This window comes from Pelophylax lessonae (genome assembly GCF_965119305.1).
Source record: "Pelophylax lessonae genome assembly, chromosome: 1".
NCBI classification, from domain to species: Eukaryota; Metazoa; Chordata; class Amphibia; order Anura; family Ranidae; genus Pelophylax; species Pelophylax lessonae.
This window is the reverse complement of record NC_138768.1, coordinates 792,611,662-792,628,917: the sequence shown is the minus strand read 5'-3', so window position 1 is coordinate 792,628,917 and position 17,256 is coordinate 792,611,662. Positions and strand designations below refer to the sequence as shown.

Below are 17,256 nucleotides of genomic sequence, written 5' to 3'. Positions count from 1 at the left end.
TCAAGTGTGTACGGGCATTAAGGCTCAAAGAAAATTTTCACAGTAATCAAAGGAATCCTAGGACAATAGAAGGCAACAAAAAGAAAAACAGCAACTTCACACCTCCACTAGGACACAACCCCAAACTGGACACCTATATTGACAGCTTCAGACTGGGAGTTACATCCCTGATATCCACCCAGCAAAAGAAAACGTTATACAAACTTTCACCACTGGAGTGAAGAGCTGTACACAATTTGCGCAATAATCAGACCATCACTTTTAAACCAGCAGATAAAGGGGAAGCAGTCGTTGTGATGAACACAAAAAAAATATATACAAGAGGGCCAGAGGCAGCTGGCAAATACTACTTACTATAAAAAACTGGATTATGATTTGACGCAGGTTTTTACTAAGCAACTAAAAGGTCTCCTTAAAACAATACCAACCTACTTACATTCAGAACTTATCAATGCCATTCCGGATAATCCAGAAATTGGGGACTGCTGCCCTAGATTCACAAGCTTGGAAATCCAGGAAGACCAATCATAACCGGTATGAGTACTTACCGAACAGATCAGGCCTTGTAGAAAATATGTTAAAACTATTAGTCATGAATACTGCGAGTTTCCTGCAAGACACAACTGCTTTTCTGAACAAGCTCAGTATACAATAATTACCACCAAATACTCTTCTAGTCACTATGGATGTAGAATCTCTGTATAGTAACATCCCTCATAAGGATGGGTTGGCTGCATGTCAGATTTTTATCATCCTCACCAAGCCACAAATACAGTGCTGAGGATGTTACACAGTTCATTGAATTCATTCTTACAACTACTTCACTTTTCAACAATGACCTCTATCTCCAGTGTATGGATACTGCTATGAGAAGTAAAATCGCACACCAATATGCAAACTTAATGAATCTTTTTGGCTAATTTGGAGGACCATTTCCTGAACCGCATACAAAAGCCATACAGATTTCATCGCTATATCGATTATATATTCAACATATGGACAGAAGGTGAAGAAAATCTAAAACAGTTTTACTCATTGATCAACACTTTTCACCTATCTATCCAAACTAAAAATGGATTATTCAAACAGGCATGTCAGCTTCCTAGACACCACAGTATTCATCAGGGATGACAAGCTTCACAGGAAACTGACTGACCGATGCGGCTATCTCCACAGTTCCAGTTTTCACCTCCAACATACTAAATGGGCCATCCTACACAGCCTGGCCAAATATGTTCAGACCCAGAAGACAGAGATCAACATCTCAGAACACTAGCAGACTCCTTCCATAACAAAGGTTACAAAGACAAAACCATCAACACCAGCATAAACACGGCCTTGAAAACCCAAAGAGAAAATCTTCTCCAATACAAAGAGAAAAAAACAAATAACCGTGCACCTCTAGTAGACACATGCTATCCAGCACTAGAAGGGATAAAAAAAGATAATCAAAGATTTACAATCACTCATAACAGAGGATGAAACGCTAAAAAGGAATATTCCAACAACCCCGAATACTGGCCTTCAGGCAATCACCCAACCTCAGACATAAATTAATCAACAGGAAACTTCATTCTGATTATGAAGTCACAAATAATGGAAGCAAACCCTGCAATAAAAACTGTGCAAGGTGATTTTTTTTTTGGCAGATCTAATGAACAGTCATAGGACAGAAGACCCGAGTCTGCATGAGGAAAATTTTAAACATTATCACACTATGGAATATGCCTACTGTTATTATCTCTGCATGTGAGCGATCTGGAGGGGCAGACGAGTATACAGGAGGACAACTCTGGATGTGAAGCATGTGTACAGCCACATTAGTCCTGTGAATGTGAATATACTTCACAGGAGGAAAGGCTTCTGGTGAGTGAGGTTAACACAGGGGGGGGGGGGGGGGCACGTGTGAAGACCACCGACACACTGCGAGACTTGAATATTATTATAGTTTTTCAATGCATATTTTTTAAGGACTTTATTTTTTGCAAGCGGTATTGCTAATTAGGGTTTGTCACCTTATTTGACATAGCACTTGTCACGACTTTAAATAATTTTATGTATATATATTCATTTTCTGCATCTATATTATCTGTTTGAATTGGATGCACAGTTTTTTAGGATGGAATAAGCACATGATTTTATTGCACACTTGATATAAATCCATGAATTTGTAATTTATCTGTTAATCAATTGAGTCACCTAGTTTTTAAACTAATCACAATCAGCGCCACACCCATCTATAATTAAATTATTCGTATTTTTTTAATTACACCAGCTTGCATTCAGTTCTGCTATGCAATGTAAAAAAAATGCTGAACACTGATAAAAGCGCGTTTATGTGCGTTTTTTGGTATCAGAAGAACTGCTCTTGAACGCGATTTTAGATCATTCAGACATTAGCCCATAAACTCCTCTGCTGATAAATTTTAAAAAAATGGCCATGTGTGCATGGACACACAGGATAACGTTGAGGAGAGTTGAAGCACTGTTCAAAAAAAAAAAAAAAAAACAAACTCCCAAGAACATGAGTTTATTAGCATCAGCTGCGAGTGGCTTCAATATATAAACATAATGCTCGTCTAGTATCAGCGAGTTGGCAGAAATTAGTCAGAGTTAGGGAATTAGAAAAGGCGGCTGCTGCTTTACTCTCACTAGCTTCCAGCTGCTGGAGAATAATTTGTTCCTAACTCTTTTAATGGCAGAGATATATTCTCTACACGTATGGGTCTTAAAGGCCTCCCACAATATAGGGACTATGTCAACAGTCCTGGTGTCTGCCGTCCGATATAACTAACCTGAGTTCCAAGGGCTCATGGTCAGAAAGACCAGAAGGGAGGTAAGCTACTTCCTTAACTGCCATTAGAGCTCGGGCTTTACTAAAAACCAAATCAGTCCTGGAACTGGATTTATATTTGTAGAGAAAAAGGAGTATGCCCTGGAGGACTGATGTTTCCATCGTCCGATTTCAATGTACTGGAATGCCCGAGTTCAATGGAGTAGGTCAGGAGTATCTGTCCTGTGTAGATTAGAGGAATCTACGCATGGGTCCAAAGTGCAATTATAGTAGTAATTGTATAGTATAGTAGTAATAGTCTGGTAAATTGCAACCTGACGGACATTTCATACACGAGGTATAATGCCCGCTGGTTGAAGGGAAGGGGAACGTATATATTGACTAGGGGCATAAACCACTGCCTTAACAAGAGTATTTTATATCTTCCTTCTTGATCTGTTAGCATGCAAAATACTTGTTGTACCCAGGGTCTGCGTGGGGGTCAAGATCTTGAGAAGAGGTGGGTGTGGGGTTTATGATGACTCAAGTATTTGAACATGAATGCTCTTTTAAATGTCATTTAGCCCCCTGACATAACATGATATTAACTTTAGCTTCACGTGGGATAGGTATAAAAAATGGATACGGCGGGAGATGTAGAATATGGGAGCAAATTCCCACCAAACCACTGAGGGGAATTGTCATTCTCTATCACCCTAAGTACAACCTGCATGTGATGATTAGAAGACATGAACCTGAATGCAAGTGGACAATGAGCAAACAGTAACACAAACCATAGAACCAGTAACTCCCTACTGGCCATCTATACCCTAACAAGATATATCTCAGTTTTATACCCTAAACAACCAAAGTCTTTGAGGTCTGTCTGGAACCAAGTCTTCACATAAACCTAATAAGCTCCCTACCGTCTGGCAGCCCTAACAACTTTGCCAGTCTGTTTATTACCAGGAAACTATCGGAATGTCTGTCTTCTTTGAAGTCTCTCCAAAGATTGGCAATAGCAGAACCTCCGATGCCGCTTCAAGAAGACAGGAACTGGGGGGGGATGGGGTAGTTGTGAAGAACAGTTGAAAAACAGTCTGGTTAGCTCTAAGAGGGTAAGGATCAAGCTGAAGAAGCAAATGCGTAGAGGACCATAGGGCCTGCAGGTGCCCAGAGGCACTATAGGGTACGGTGCTATGGGCAGGGCTATGCAATGAGGGCAGCAGCCACAAGGAGTGATCCATCCTCGACAAGACAACACTCTGGGCCCCAGGCAGATAGGACTTATCTGGAACAATGGAGCAAAACAATAACGTGCATGGTAATCTATAAAGTTTAATGAGCTGCATTACTGATCATTTGAACAGGTAACGTGGAGGAAGGATCCGAAATAGAAAGGTTTACCCAGGGCACCAAACGGGAACCAAACTTTAGGCAGGAGCGGGATGTTTTGCTTACCGCAGGGTGTTCAGCCAATCGTCAGCCGGAAAGTCGAAGAAGCGGACTGAACCTTCATATGGAACATAAAGACAGCTAGGGTACAGCGTACTATATTTGATATTTTTCTCATGAAGCCTCCTATGAATATCCTTGAAGGTTTTCCTCTTGCGCTGTAATTTAGCAGAGAAATCTGGGAATAGTATGACAGGCATATTAGCGTAGGTAAGCGTGAGGTGTTTGCGAGCTTCCAAGAGGATCCTGTCATGGTAACTGAGAAAGCGGACCAAAAAAGGACCAGGATTTGTTCCAGGTCTGATGCGTCCCATAGGCACACGATAAGCATGTTCAACTACGTAGGTTGGAGAAACCTACATGAGGCCCAGCAGGTTCTTAAAGAACCCCTCCGCAAACTCCGCTGGTTGGTCACCCTCCCAGAGTCCAAGTACCCGAACATTATTGCGTTTATTTTCAGCCTCATCTGATACAGCGACTAGCACACTCAACGTGTGTTGCAAGTTCACTATTGTGGTAGTGTGAGTGGCTGTAAGGTCTTCAGTAGCGATATTCTTGATTCCTGTTTCAGTCAGCCTACCTCTAATCTTGTCAAGATCATTCCTTATAAGACTACATTCTTCTGTAGGGCGATCTATGCACACAAGTAAGGAGGTCTTGCTGTGTTTGAAGGCGGCTAGGATTACACCCGTACCATCCTGAACGGATGGCGTGGAGCCACCACTGCTGGAGACTCCGCAAACTCCATGTCCAACTTCACCAGCAGGGCCTGTAGCTTCCCCACTAATATTGCTTCAGTACGATTAGATGGGTTGGGCTGCTTGGTGGAGATAATTTGGCCATGCTTCTCTTAGAGGACATCATGGCCAGAGGAAGAAAGGGTAGAAAACTGCGGCGCAAAATACTACAGACCCCGCGCCCAGGACAGAAAAGTATTATGGAATGCTGACTCTGTAATCTTCCAAGATGGTGGCTGGCCTCAGGATTTGCAAGACGGTCATTTATTTTATTAGGCCCCCTGCACAGAACAGTCTTCAGGGGCGTCGGGACCGAGGGTGGGTAGCTCCACTAGGTGTCAGGATACACCCACCCTGTCCCGCAGCAGATAGATGAGGCCTTCCACTCACTGGCAAGATGGCGGCGGGTTGCGGGTATAAAGAAGGTGGCCGGTGCCTCTAAGGCTGCGGTACAGGACAGTCCTCCCTGGCGATGTGGGGGAAAGCAGGGGAAGAGCAGCGCTTCCAGGCAGAAGGATGGATTGATGCACTGAGTCTCCCTGGACCAGAGAATGCCACCAGATTCAGTCAAGATGGAGGCGGGCCGCAAATAAGGCCTGGAGGCACTGGGGCGCATGTATCAGGTGGTCTAGCTGAAAAACGATGGCAGGAGCAGAGGTAGGGAAGGGAGCCTGAGAAGCTGGGCCAAAAAGAGTTTGTTGCAGGCATTCGGATGGATCAGGATGTGAGGGTTCGGGACAACTGGAGTTCCCCAGGAAAGCGTCCATCGCGGCTCACCCCCCCCCCCACGATCAAGGATGTTTGATGGAAAATGTTCTCTCTGCATTTGAGTCTGTCTGCACTATCTGCTGTAATCATATCATGCACCCCTGAAAAATGGGTAGAGAAAGTGTTTAGCTAGCTACAGAGTCCTGGTCCAGTTAAAGTGGATCTAACCCTAAAGGAGTTCTAAAGGCAGAAGATTTTTATTTTTACCTCAATGCATTCAATGCATTGAGGTAAAAAGCCCTCTAAAAGCAGCTTCCCCCTTATACTTGCCTGATCTTGATCCAGCGATGTGCACAAAAGCAGAGGCTCTTTTTCTCTCATTGGTTCCGCTGCTGTCAATCACAGCCAGCAAGGAGGGAGCAGGGGGGTGCGCTCTGTGTCTTATGGAAGCGAGCACGCACAAGCCACTTTCTATAGGGGCACTCAGCGGGGGACCCGAGAAGAGGAGGATCGGGGCTACTCTGTGCAAAACCAAAATTTCACAGTGCAGGTAAGTATTTTTGGATTATTATAAAATTAGTTTTAACTAATTTTTTCATAATTTTTTATATTTTAATGCTGTTCCTCTTCTCCAGCCTTTTTCACTCACTTTCTGCCTTTGTACACATGCTCCAGCATTGCCTGAAAGTAATTGCTTTGGACTGACTACAATAGTGACAACAGTGGACATGCATGGCCAATGTGTGTCTACACAGCTACTTGTCATCTCCACCAGGGGCAAATATGTGAGGGCGACGACGCAGGGCCACAATTGGAAGACAGTTGTCACCTTATAATGATAAGTACCTGAACAAGGGCTATCATGGCAGGATATTGTGATATTGTTTCAATAAATACTGCAGATTTAATGAGAGGAAAAAAAAATCAAAAGATTCAAACAAGCGTCTAAATTACATTGTCTTCTAAAATTTGTGAGATTGATTATTGGGTTTAGATTTATTTTTAAGAGATATTTTGAGGGGCATGAAATTTCGCCACAGAGTTTCCATCCTCCTAACAGAATCATGAACTGGCTGCACTGATAGAGAAGCTTCTACAATTACGCAGTGCCATTGTCTATAATGACTGAAATGATTTTGTTTCCTGAACGAGTGCCTCTCATTGCAGGAGCACATTGAATAAGTGAAGGCTTGTGTGTTGTGTTTGTGGCATGTGGAATCCCTGCAAATAATGTGAATCATTAATGTTTTCTGCCTTTCCTTTCTTCTGCCAGGAAACAGAGATTGACAATATCCATCAGCTCGTCGTGGGCGCCACAGAAAATATCAAAGAAGGAAATGAAGATATACGAGAGGTAATGTTCTTGTCTGCAGTTACATTGGCTGTGATTGTGTGTATATCTGGAAGACGAGGACGTGGGTAGGATTACGTGTGTGGTTTTGTGTTTAATAATGTTTCCAGCCTGCACAACAGGCCTAGAGAAAAAGCTCCATGTAATGAAGGTTTAAGCCCCTCTATTCACACCAATTTCAAAGCAATTAGCCTGACACTTGTGACTATTTCCTGGAACTGTATTGTACACACAAATACCTGTAGAGTATGGCACAGTTCAATAAGTGGGGAGAAAATAATGCTCTAATAACATAAAATTTTGTGTGGCCTAAAAGGAACCTGTCATTTAAATAAAAAAAAAAAAAAGGAAACGTATATTAGCCATTAAAGTGGCTCATGACATTTATCTGGCTGTTCCATCTAACTGTACCTGTGCATAAAGGCAGTTGTAAGTTCCTTCTCTCTTGTCACAGCTCTAGCATTTTCTAAATAGCAGCTGTAAAAACTCTGTATAAAAATCCACTTTTCCCTACATTTACTTTTGTTTCCTTCATTCCTTCTTTCCATATTGGATGGAACTATAATTTTGCTGACCTCCATTGGTTAGCTAAAACATCCCCTATGTACAGGTACTGTTAGCCTTCAAATGCAGCATTTGACTTTAGCTACAACTTGTAACCCTGGCTAAATTCTGGCATATTTCAGGTCAGGTGTGGTTCATTTTATATTTTAAGGGAATCTGTACTGGGAGAAATACTGGAGCTGCCATTGCAGACATCTAACAATGCTAGTCCCCAGGTTGTCTCTAGTTTCAATGCATTCTCAGTCACTGTGCCCAGATTAAGCATGTAGATTAGTAGAGGCAATCTGCATACTTATTCCAAGTCAGTGGCTCAACGTATTGAAAGTAGCATTTTTAGAAGGAGAAATAAGCAATGACAGCCATCATGTTTCCTCCGTGCATGTTTCCTCATATCTGCTCTGTTTTTAGCCTGCTATTAATTCGATTAAAGTGGTTGTAAACCTCAGCCATGAAATATGAATAAAGCCTATCCCGCTATAATGTGTACTTGTATCAATTAAGAGCAGAAAGTGTAACATCTGTCTGCTTTTTCATTCCTCTGCTATCCGCATGAATCACTTCTGACAACTTTTCCTGACACCAGGAGAAAAATGGTGACAGGGGAAGGGGTTCCAGCTGATTGACAGCCTCAGCTCTGTTCCTGTGTGCTGTGTGTGTATGGGGGGGGGGGGTGTCCCTCCCCTCCAATCAGCTCTCAGAGCTCTCCTCCCTGAGCACAGCAGAGTTTAGCTTTAGCTCTCCACCCCCTTTTTTCTGAACTGCCAGAAAAGTTTTAAAATTCAGCACTTTGAACAGATGGAGAAGATACAGATAAACAGGTACACACCTTACACTATATTGCCAAAAGTATTGGGATGCCTGCCTTTACACTCGCGTGAACTTTACCTTTAATCCCAGTCTTAGACCGTAGGCTTCAATATTGAGTTGAGTTGGCAGCTATAACAGCTTCGACTTTTCTGGGAAGGCTGTCCACAATATCTTTATGGACCTTGCTTTGTGTTTTTACTGTGTATGTATGTATATATATATATATATATATATATATGTGTGTGTATATATATATATATGTGTGTGTATATATATATATATATATATATGTGTGTGTGTATATATATATATATATATATATATATATATATATAAATAGTGTATGTAGGTGGATTTGTTTCACCTCTGTGTATCACCTGAGGCCAGTCACTTCACTAGGTGGGTACTGTGCATCCAGAAAGTATTCACAGCGCACATTTTCCACATTTTGTTATGTTACAGCCTTATTCCAAAATGGATTAAATTCATTTTTTCTCTTTCGTTCATCGACGGACACAGCACTCCATAAATCATAGCTACAGATTTATTTCACCTTATGCATAGGCCGTCCTTAGCTAGTATATAACCCCCTCTCTGCTATAGGTATTCAGTTTTAATCTGTCTAGCCAAGAGTAAAGACCTAGGCTCCCTGCTGGGATTTCTTGGTCCTAGCAATTTTTTTTCTCCTTCCATGCATCTTTTTTGCTTTTTTTTCACTGGGAGAATCTACGATCAACTGCTGGGCTGGGTGACAGGCTGGATAATCTAGATCCAGTGGTCCCCCCAAGTCCAGCCAGCGTGGGCATGCAGACCACAGCCATGCGCTAGGTCAGCCACAACATAGCCTCATGGACAGAGGCTAGCCCACGGGTTAAACATCTCTCATACGACCGGGTGCTGGTCCGAGTCGCAGCATCTGATGGGCCGACAGCTCCCCCACTTCAGTGGTGAGGAGTTCTGTCTGGAGCATCACCCGCACAATAGAATAGTAAGTACAGTCCCCCCCCTCTCTCCCCCTTTGGGCGGTTTGGGGTGGATGCGGGTATCCTCCAGGGATGGTTGGGCCTGCCTGTGGGTTCCTTCCTCCAATCCTAAAGTCCCTCAGTTGAGCTGGGCTTCCCCCCCCCCCTCTGAATTTTCTGGACCTAGAGTCTGGTGGGGGGGACCCAGGGCAGAGGACGCAGCAGGGACCCCTGGGTGTCTCCCCCACCATTCCCTCTTTGTAAAGGTCTTGGGGTGGTGTGTGTCCTGCTCTGGCGGTATTTGGTGCAGTACATTGGTGTATCAGTACCAGTGCATCTTCTGTAGAATGCCTGCAGCCCCGCATAATGGCAGGTAGTGTGGGTGTGGAGCAGTCTCACCTGTTCCTAAAGGCACCTTAGGATTTAAAAATGGCGCAGCCTGGCGCCAACACGTCACCTCGCATTACACCGCCGCCGTTCAGGAAAGCCCGTACATGTTCGGCTATTCCCGGAAATAGCCGAACGTTTGCGTTCTTTCCCGAGCTGCGCATGCGCAGTGTGCATGTCAGGCCGGCCGCGGACCTTTTTTTTTTTTTTAATCGAGTAATAACCGAAGAAGAGAAGAGGCAGCCAGGGGCCGCCCCTCTCTAAGTGCCGCCTGGGTCCCATGGTCCCACCGGGACCCATGGAAGGGCCGGCCCTGCTACCAGTGGTGGACCCTCCTGTTTCCAGGTTGACGAAAGCAACTATGATCCCAGTAGAGGAATTCCCATCCTTTAAAGGCCCAGCTGACAGGAAAGCAGAGGCTGTGGCACGCAGCATGTTTACTGTGGCTGTTTCAGTCTTGCAACCGGTCTGGGCCTCAGCCCTGGTGTCTCAGACCCTAACTGAATGGGCCAAGCTTTTGCACTAGGGCCTGGGGAGTGAGCAGTTTCCCATTGGTTATGATGATTCAGCAGGCCAGTTGGTCCAGGGGCTGCAGCTTTGGATGCAGCTTCTATGCTGTCCAAGCTTTCTATTCCAACGGTGGCGATTAGGCGCTGGCTGTGGCTTAAGAATTGGTCCGCAAACCAAGCCTCCAAGAAAGCTCTTATTGATCTGCCCTTTCAAGGTGATCGCCTGTTGGAGGCTATTCTGGATGACATCATTAAGGGTCTCACATGGGGGAAGAGTACCTTCCTGCCACAGTCTAGGAAAGGGAAGGAGCCTTGTCCCAAACGTGGGCCCTCCTTCTCAGCCCAGAGAAAATTATTTTGTGCTTCTGGGACTGCAGATAAGGGAAATGGATCTTTCAAGTCTTCCCCGAGAGGTTCCAAGCAACCTTGGTCTGGTAAGCCTAGAGCTGGCTTCTCCGGACCCGCTGACAAGACCCCTACAGCATGAAGGTCTGCCCTGAGGGGGACATCTTTATGGATTTCCGGCCCCATGCACCACCTTCGAGAGCGTCAAAGGGATCCGCTAAATGATCCTTTTCGGGATACCAAAAAAGGAGGGAATAGTTTTTCCATTTCAGGTTTGTTAGGCCCTGAGTCTCCTTGTGTGGATTCAATTCCTGTAAAGGTTCAGGTGACATCCAAACTACCTAAGGTCCCCCCCTATCCCTGTCCAGGAAATTGAATTACCATAGTCTGGTTTTAATTCTGACCAGGGTGGTCCTTCCTCTGGACAAATTTCGGGAACCACAGGCTGTGATTTACTGGCTGCTGTCACACAGACAGTTCTTTCTCCCAACTTGCATACAGATTCTGGGTCTGGTGGTATCCACCTTTGAGACAGGTCTGTTTGCACAATCCTACATGTAGGTTGGGCTCCACAGGAGGCTTGTGGCGAGGTCACGGGTTCCTCTGGCAGATGCCGCAGGCGTCCTAGGGATACAGTAAGGCCAGTATCATCCTTTGGCTCAAGCTTATTCTGCAGTTCCTGCAACGAATCGAGGGCGAGGGTCTTCCAATCATTCTGGTGGCTGTAAAGTCCCTTGGGGGCTACCTCTCAGAGAGGAACAGTTGTCCCAAGGGCTGATCTACCATCCTGCTTTACAGTCGCTGATTTTTAATGGCTTCGCTATCGAAAGCTAGGTTCTGAGATAGAGGTTTGTCTGGATTGGTGATCCCTACTATGGTGAAGGCGAGGAAGTCGACTTCTAGCAAGACACCATCGTACGTGGAAGGCGTACATTTCTTGGTGTGAGACGATTAGCGCTCATCCTCGCTCCTTTTCTGTGGCTCAGATCTTGGCCTTTGTTCAACAAGGCAACCCTGTTGTTATGATTTATGTAGCGCTGTGTTCGTCGATGAAAATTTACGTAAAATCAGAGAAATTGATTTTACAGTGAGTAAAAAATCCATTTTTTTTTTTATACAGGATTGATATATCATCAACCATTTACACTGCTTTATTATTTATTATGGATGCACCACTATATATTATCGGCCGAAAATAGGGTTGTCAGCATTTTGCCGATAGAAAAAAGGGTGATAATAATGGCCACCAAAAAACGCACGTGATTTTGCCACAATTTTTACAGGTCGTGACCCAAAAATCGCATCAAACACGCAACACGGGTGTGTTTGATGCATTTGGCGCAACAGACCAGCGTGAAGACATAGAATTTAAAAGGATGCATTTTTCTTGAGCTTTTCTTGCATTTTTTTTTTAATGCAAAAGCACTTCAAAAACTATTAATTAAAAGTCGAATATAATACAATATAAAAAATATATGTATTTTGAAAATTGTCCATTTTGGATTCGGTTTGCAGACAAGGGCATCCTGAATTTTCCTGAAACATCCTGAAAGTCGGGCCGAATTTTAATTTTAATTTCGGTGCACCACTAATTGGCACCACACTGGCTGCCAGAGACGTGATAGATGTTGATGTTAATGCTTTTTGAATTCTGCTTTAAACTATGCAAAGCTTCATTGTCCAGCATTCCTGTTAAATAATTTAGCTTCATATAGAATCAGCTGCATTCTATTCAAATGGAAAAACTGCTCAGTTTTACATATATAAAACCGAAGCTTTACTGCTGGCTATCAGCGGCTGCACAGGGGTTTTGTTCTAGAGGAGTGTCCTATTTTGATATTCTAGTTTACTAGCCAATGTTGTACATGCACACCTGCATACAACTTCATACATATATATAATTTTTTATTTTTTTTATTTATTTATATATTTTTACATGCACACATACAGACCTATCACATAACTGACAGTTGGTATCAATATTGTCTGATCTGCATTGACATCTTCCCCCGGAGGCCTTACTTCCTTTCCCATTACTCCCATCTTGTAGGTCCTGCATGTCTGCCTGTCTGGGTATAATAGCAGTTTAGTTATCGTTGATGGATTTCCAGTTATCCTCTAGGTCACACCAAACCTTTTACAGCATAATGGGATGGATGGTTGACCTATCATAATCCTCCACAATCTTCAAATTGGGTTAAAAGCCTTTCCTTCTGGATTAATCATTTACTATGTAGAAAAAGTAACATTGCAGATAATATATGATTTAAATAAGTTTTGTGTGTTTTTTTCCCCCCCCCAAAGGCTCTGTCTTGATACATATTAAAGAATGGAGCTGGGGAATTCAGTGTGATGGATGAGTGAATGGTAAACTTGACAGCTGTCTCCGGCAATGAAAACTCTGAATGTACAGCAATATGCTTGCTATCCCTAGTGTGATAAAATAGCTTTATCTTTGACAGAGGCTTTGTGCTCGGAACCTATGTGTCTGTATGAAGCATATCCAGCTGCAGACCTGGTACAGTCTCAAGCACACCCTACAGTTGTCCCCTTTACCTGCACCTCAGTTTTCCTGCTGCAGAGCTAAGGTGTCAGGGAAAGGCAGTGATAAGTCCTAAGAGAGAATGAAATAAAAGTTTATTATTTTGTTTTTTGCAAATACTCTGCAATTCCAAGTTAAAAATAGTGCATGCATACTTGCAAAACAGTTTTTCTTGTGGTTTTCTTTTATAGGTTTCCCCATCTGCTGTGCACCCATAGTACAGAACCTAGGATTTTCTAGACCTTAGCTCTTCACTGGCTGCACAGCTCAGAAGTCATAGGCTTTCCACACCTTCCTCTTAGGCAAGCCACAGATGATTTGATTTTCTTTCCTTCTACCACAGGTGGAAGAAAAGAAAATCACTTGATTCCCTCATCAACACAGTCATTGTTGATGGGGGAATCCCTCCCACAGCGCTATTGTGCTCTGCTGGTGGAGGGGCGCAGGAAGCCTTCCTGGCCAGCAGAGCACAATGATTACTGCTAGTGGCTATAGCAGCCAGCAATACTCGCATGTAAAAAATCACAAACAGGCTGGTTGTACTGAAGTTGATCAATGGTTCCCCTTGGGTACAACCTACCTTCCCATAGATGGATTGGATCTCGGTTGATCCCTGCAGAATCGGCCGAGATTCAATCCATCTATAGCCAGCTTTAATGTATCATTATGCTCAAGTGGCTGATAGGAGGAGAGAGATGAGGATTAGCGTTTTGGGGGGGGGGGGGTTGGGGTAGGTTCAGTTCCTTACAGCCCAGAAGTTATTTCTACAGAGAACTTCCTGTGTGAGTAATATTACATCACCTCCATCGTATGAGAACACTCCTTCATTACCTCCCACTAATGCTGGAAGAGGTAACCTACCTTATTCAAATTGGCAAATGGTTAAAGCAAAAGATAAAACCGATTTGCAAATATGCATGTCTGCACAATGATTAACCTGCAATTTCAGTTTGCATTAAAGAAATTACTTTAGTTCTGCTTTAATGCACGTCTGGAATAGTCACATGATCACGCCATCGGGACATCCAGCTGCCATTGAAGGGAAATATTGATTAACCAGTGCAACACACACATAAAAATACCCATTTCTCTATCGTTCGACAGACGCAGCTCCATCTAGTCAGAGACTATAGGTTTATGCTCCTCCTATCAGGAATAGGCACTAGGCAGGAAAAAAGCTTAACCACACCTATGGGGGCTGTCCCTGCAGGCATAACCCATTACACTCTGCTATCTCCAAGCAGTTTGTTTCTGCCTAGTTTAAGGAATAGGACCTAGCTTCCTCCTGGGACTTCGGTCTTAGCTATTATGGGAAAGATTGTTAGTTTGTGATTTTTAAATTTTAACTAGTTAGTTCCTGAGGACCAAGATCCAGAGGAACTACAAGCAACAACTGGCCGAGGTTTTGCACTGGATAATCTAGATCAACCCACTTATCAATGGCTGTGATTGACAGCAGCAGGAGCCAATGTAGCAGGAGCTCCTGCTGCTGTCTCTGAGCCAATGCGGAGCCTATGCTCTTGTACACATCACTGGCTTGAGATCAGGCCCACGTAAGTATAAGGGGGACCACAGAAGGTCGTTTTTTTAAACCTTCTAGCTTTACAACCACTTTAAAGTGGTGTTCCAGTGGTATTTGTGTTTAATAAAAGTCAGCAGCTACAAAAAGTGTAGCTGCAGACTTTTAATAAGCACACACTTACCTGTCCCACAATCCAGCGATGTGGCCTGCCCAAACCCTTGATTCTCTCCCCAGCGATGGCACCACAAGTGTGGGTACCCGGCTGAGGCAACTTGCGCGCATGCACAAGTCGCGCTGCACATCCTCAATGGCCGGGCAATCTTCTAGGGCCTGTGCCATGTCCCAGGAGATTGCAGAAAAGGAGGTGGAGAGGAGAACTGGCGCTGCGCTCTCCAAACGGAAGTGGTAGCTGGGCACCTGTCAAAACTAGGTATCTGCTCCCTGCCCCCCCCCCCCCCTCCCAAAAAAAATGACATGCCAAATGTGGCATGTATAGGGGGGTGAGGAGTCCATTAGATTAATTTACTGCGTGTTAACATTGCTGAATCAGGCAAACTTTGAGTTTTATGGATGGCCCAGCAGTGACAAAACTTTATTAGGCTGGACAGAAAACAATCAGCCAAACAGTGACCCTATCCTGTAAGACAGTGATGGCGAGCCTTGGCACCCCAGATGTTTTGGAACTACATTTCCCATGATGCCTATGCACTCTGCAGTGTACTTGAAAATCATGGGAAATGTAGTTCCAAAACATCTGAGGTGCCAGGGTTTGCCATCACTGCTAAAAGATGTAATCACTGTTCAGCAGCACCACGAGTGCCACGGCTGCTGATTCCTCCATCCATGCTTTTAGTATGGATGGGGAAATCAACTGATTTTCCCTCATTTGCAGAAATATAGACATGCATGGCTAGCTTATTGGAATGTGACCAAGTAAATGGCAGTTGTGCAGAGAACTGTGAAAGCTGGAACTAATGAGTGAAGCCCTTACCATTCTCTGTTTTTGTATTCGATCTACAAAGCCCCTACAATTGAGGATGATTAATAAACATAGCCACTGTAAGTCCTCATGTACACTGTATGTTTTTTCTAATTCTCCTAGATTCCTTTCTTCCTGGCAGCAGCGATTTGACAGAAAAACACTTGTAAATGCATGTAACATGTTTAGATGTGTCAAGCACTTGGGCGTTAATTCATTTTATTGGCCAGAATAAAAATTTATTCTGGCATTGAGATTAACACCCAAGTACTAAATGTGCCCAGAGTGAACGTGTGTTTACATCATCAAAAGTTTGATTCTGCCTCTAAACGCCCCTGCGTCTAAACTCCTCTAAGCCCCTGTGTGTGCATGGAGCATAGGCTAACATGCAGGGGTGTTTAGAAGCAGAAAAAAAAATGCCAGAGGCCCCTACCAAGCTTCTGTGATTCCCACTGTGCCATTACCAACAAACCTCCCCATTCTTGTCACTAATACTCTTCTTGTTTTTCCTTTGCAGGCCATAAAGAATAATGCAGGCTTTAGAGTATGGATCCTCTTCTTCCTAGTCATGTGTTCATTCTCTTTACTCTTCCTGGACTGGTACGATAGTTAATAATATAGCTGTGTCTCATAGCCTCAACTTCATTTGCACAATGTTACATCGTTAAGAAAATGCCACATCTTTGTTGTTCTCCTTCCTCCACATTAGTCTGGATATGTTAATAAATGTCACTTCTAATAATGAGGTCATGAAGAGTGTCTACAAGAGATTAACTGGAAGAAATTGAGCTGTTTGCATTACGGGGAAAGGCCAGACTTGCTGACTGCTTCTACACCGGAATTGTTAAAGGAACAATCACCTCCAGGGCACTGCCCAACTGGGTGGCACACTGGGAGCTATGTGTGCTACATTCAGTTTTATTTTGCCCCCTATGTAACCTACTCTTCATCTTTTTGTATTAAAAATGACCAATGTTCTCCAGGAAGTGAGAGCTAAAGTAACATTTGTGTCACACTAAATATATAATAGTTATTTTTACCCATAAAGTACCTTTCTTTGCTATCAGCAGAAATGGATTGTCAGCAGTTTGGCAGCTGCCAGCACACACATCCTCCCTTTCAATAAAACTCATGCAGAGATGATTAAAAAGATTGCCAGTGCTTACTACTTTTTGAAAATTGTAATTGCCTGACTGTCTCTTATTTTAGTGCCTTGAAAGCCCAGAGTCTGCATCTCCCTCCTTTGTCGCCTTCTCCCCTGGAGAGCATCCCACATTTATACCTTTCTTTTTTTGTTTATGCTTCCCATTTTCAGATGTCTTTATGGCAGTCACATGACAGGCCAGGTCCACTTTGCTTCTTCTCCAGCCTTACACTGTCCTTTGGTGAGGCACAAGGTGCCAGTAACATCACATCAACCTTGTGTCATCATCACAAACAAAATATTTCCCAGCACACTTACCAGCCAGCCTGCAAAACAACCAAATTGGCCCTATCTAACAGTTTACGTTAAAAACAAAAGGTTTTGTTTGCACACATTTGCAAATACATGCGTGAGTTGCAGTACCCATGCCAAGGGACCTCTGTATATACTGCGGTCCTAACTATACATTTT

At 43.6% G+C, this 17,256-nt stretch overlaps 1 protein-coding gene across 1 annotated transcript in view; it reads left to right on the top strand.

Moving 5' to 3' along the window:
- The window catches only part of STX18 (syntaxin 18), a 310,842-nt gene extending 294,017 nt beyond the window's left edge, over window positions 1-16,825 (top strand). The window contains exons 10-11 of the mRNA XM_082243526.1: window positions 6,947-7,027; window positions 16,159-16,825. Of these exons, the coding sequence (XP_082099652.1) occupies window positions 6,947-7,027; window positions 16,159-16,254 (177 nt within the window). The 3' untranslated portion in view covers window positions 16,255-16,825. The remainder of the gene's footprint in view (window positions 1-6,946; window positions 7,028-16,158) is intronic.
- Window positions 16,826-17,256: the final 431 nt, after the last annotated feature.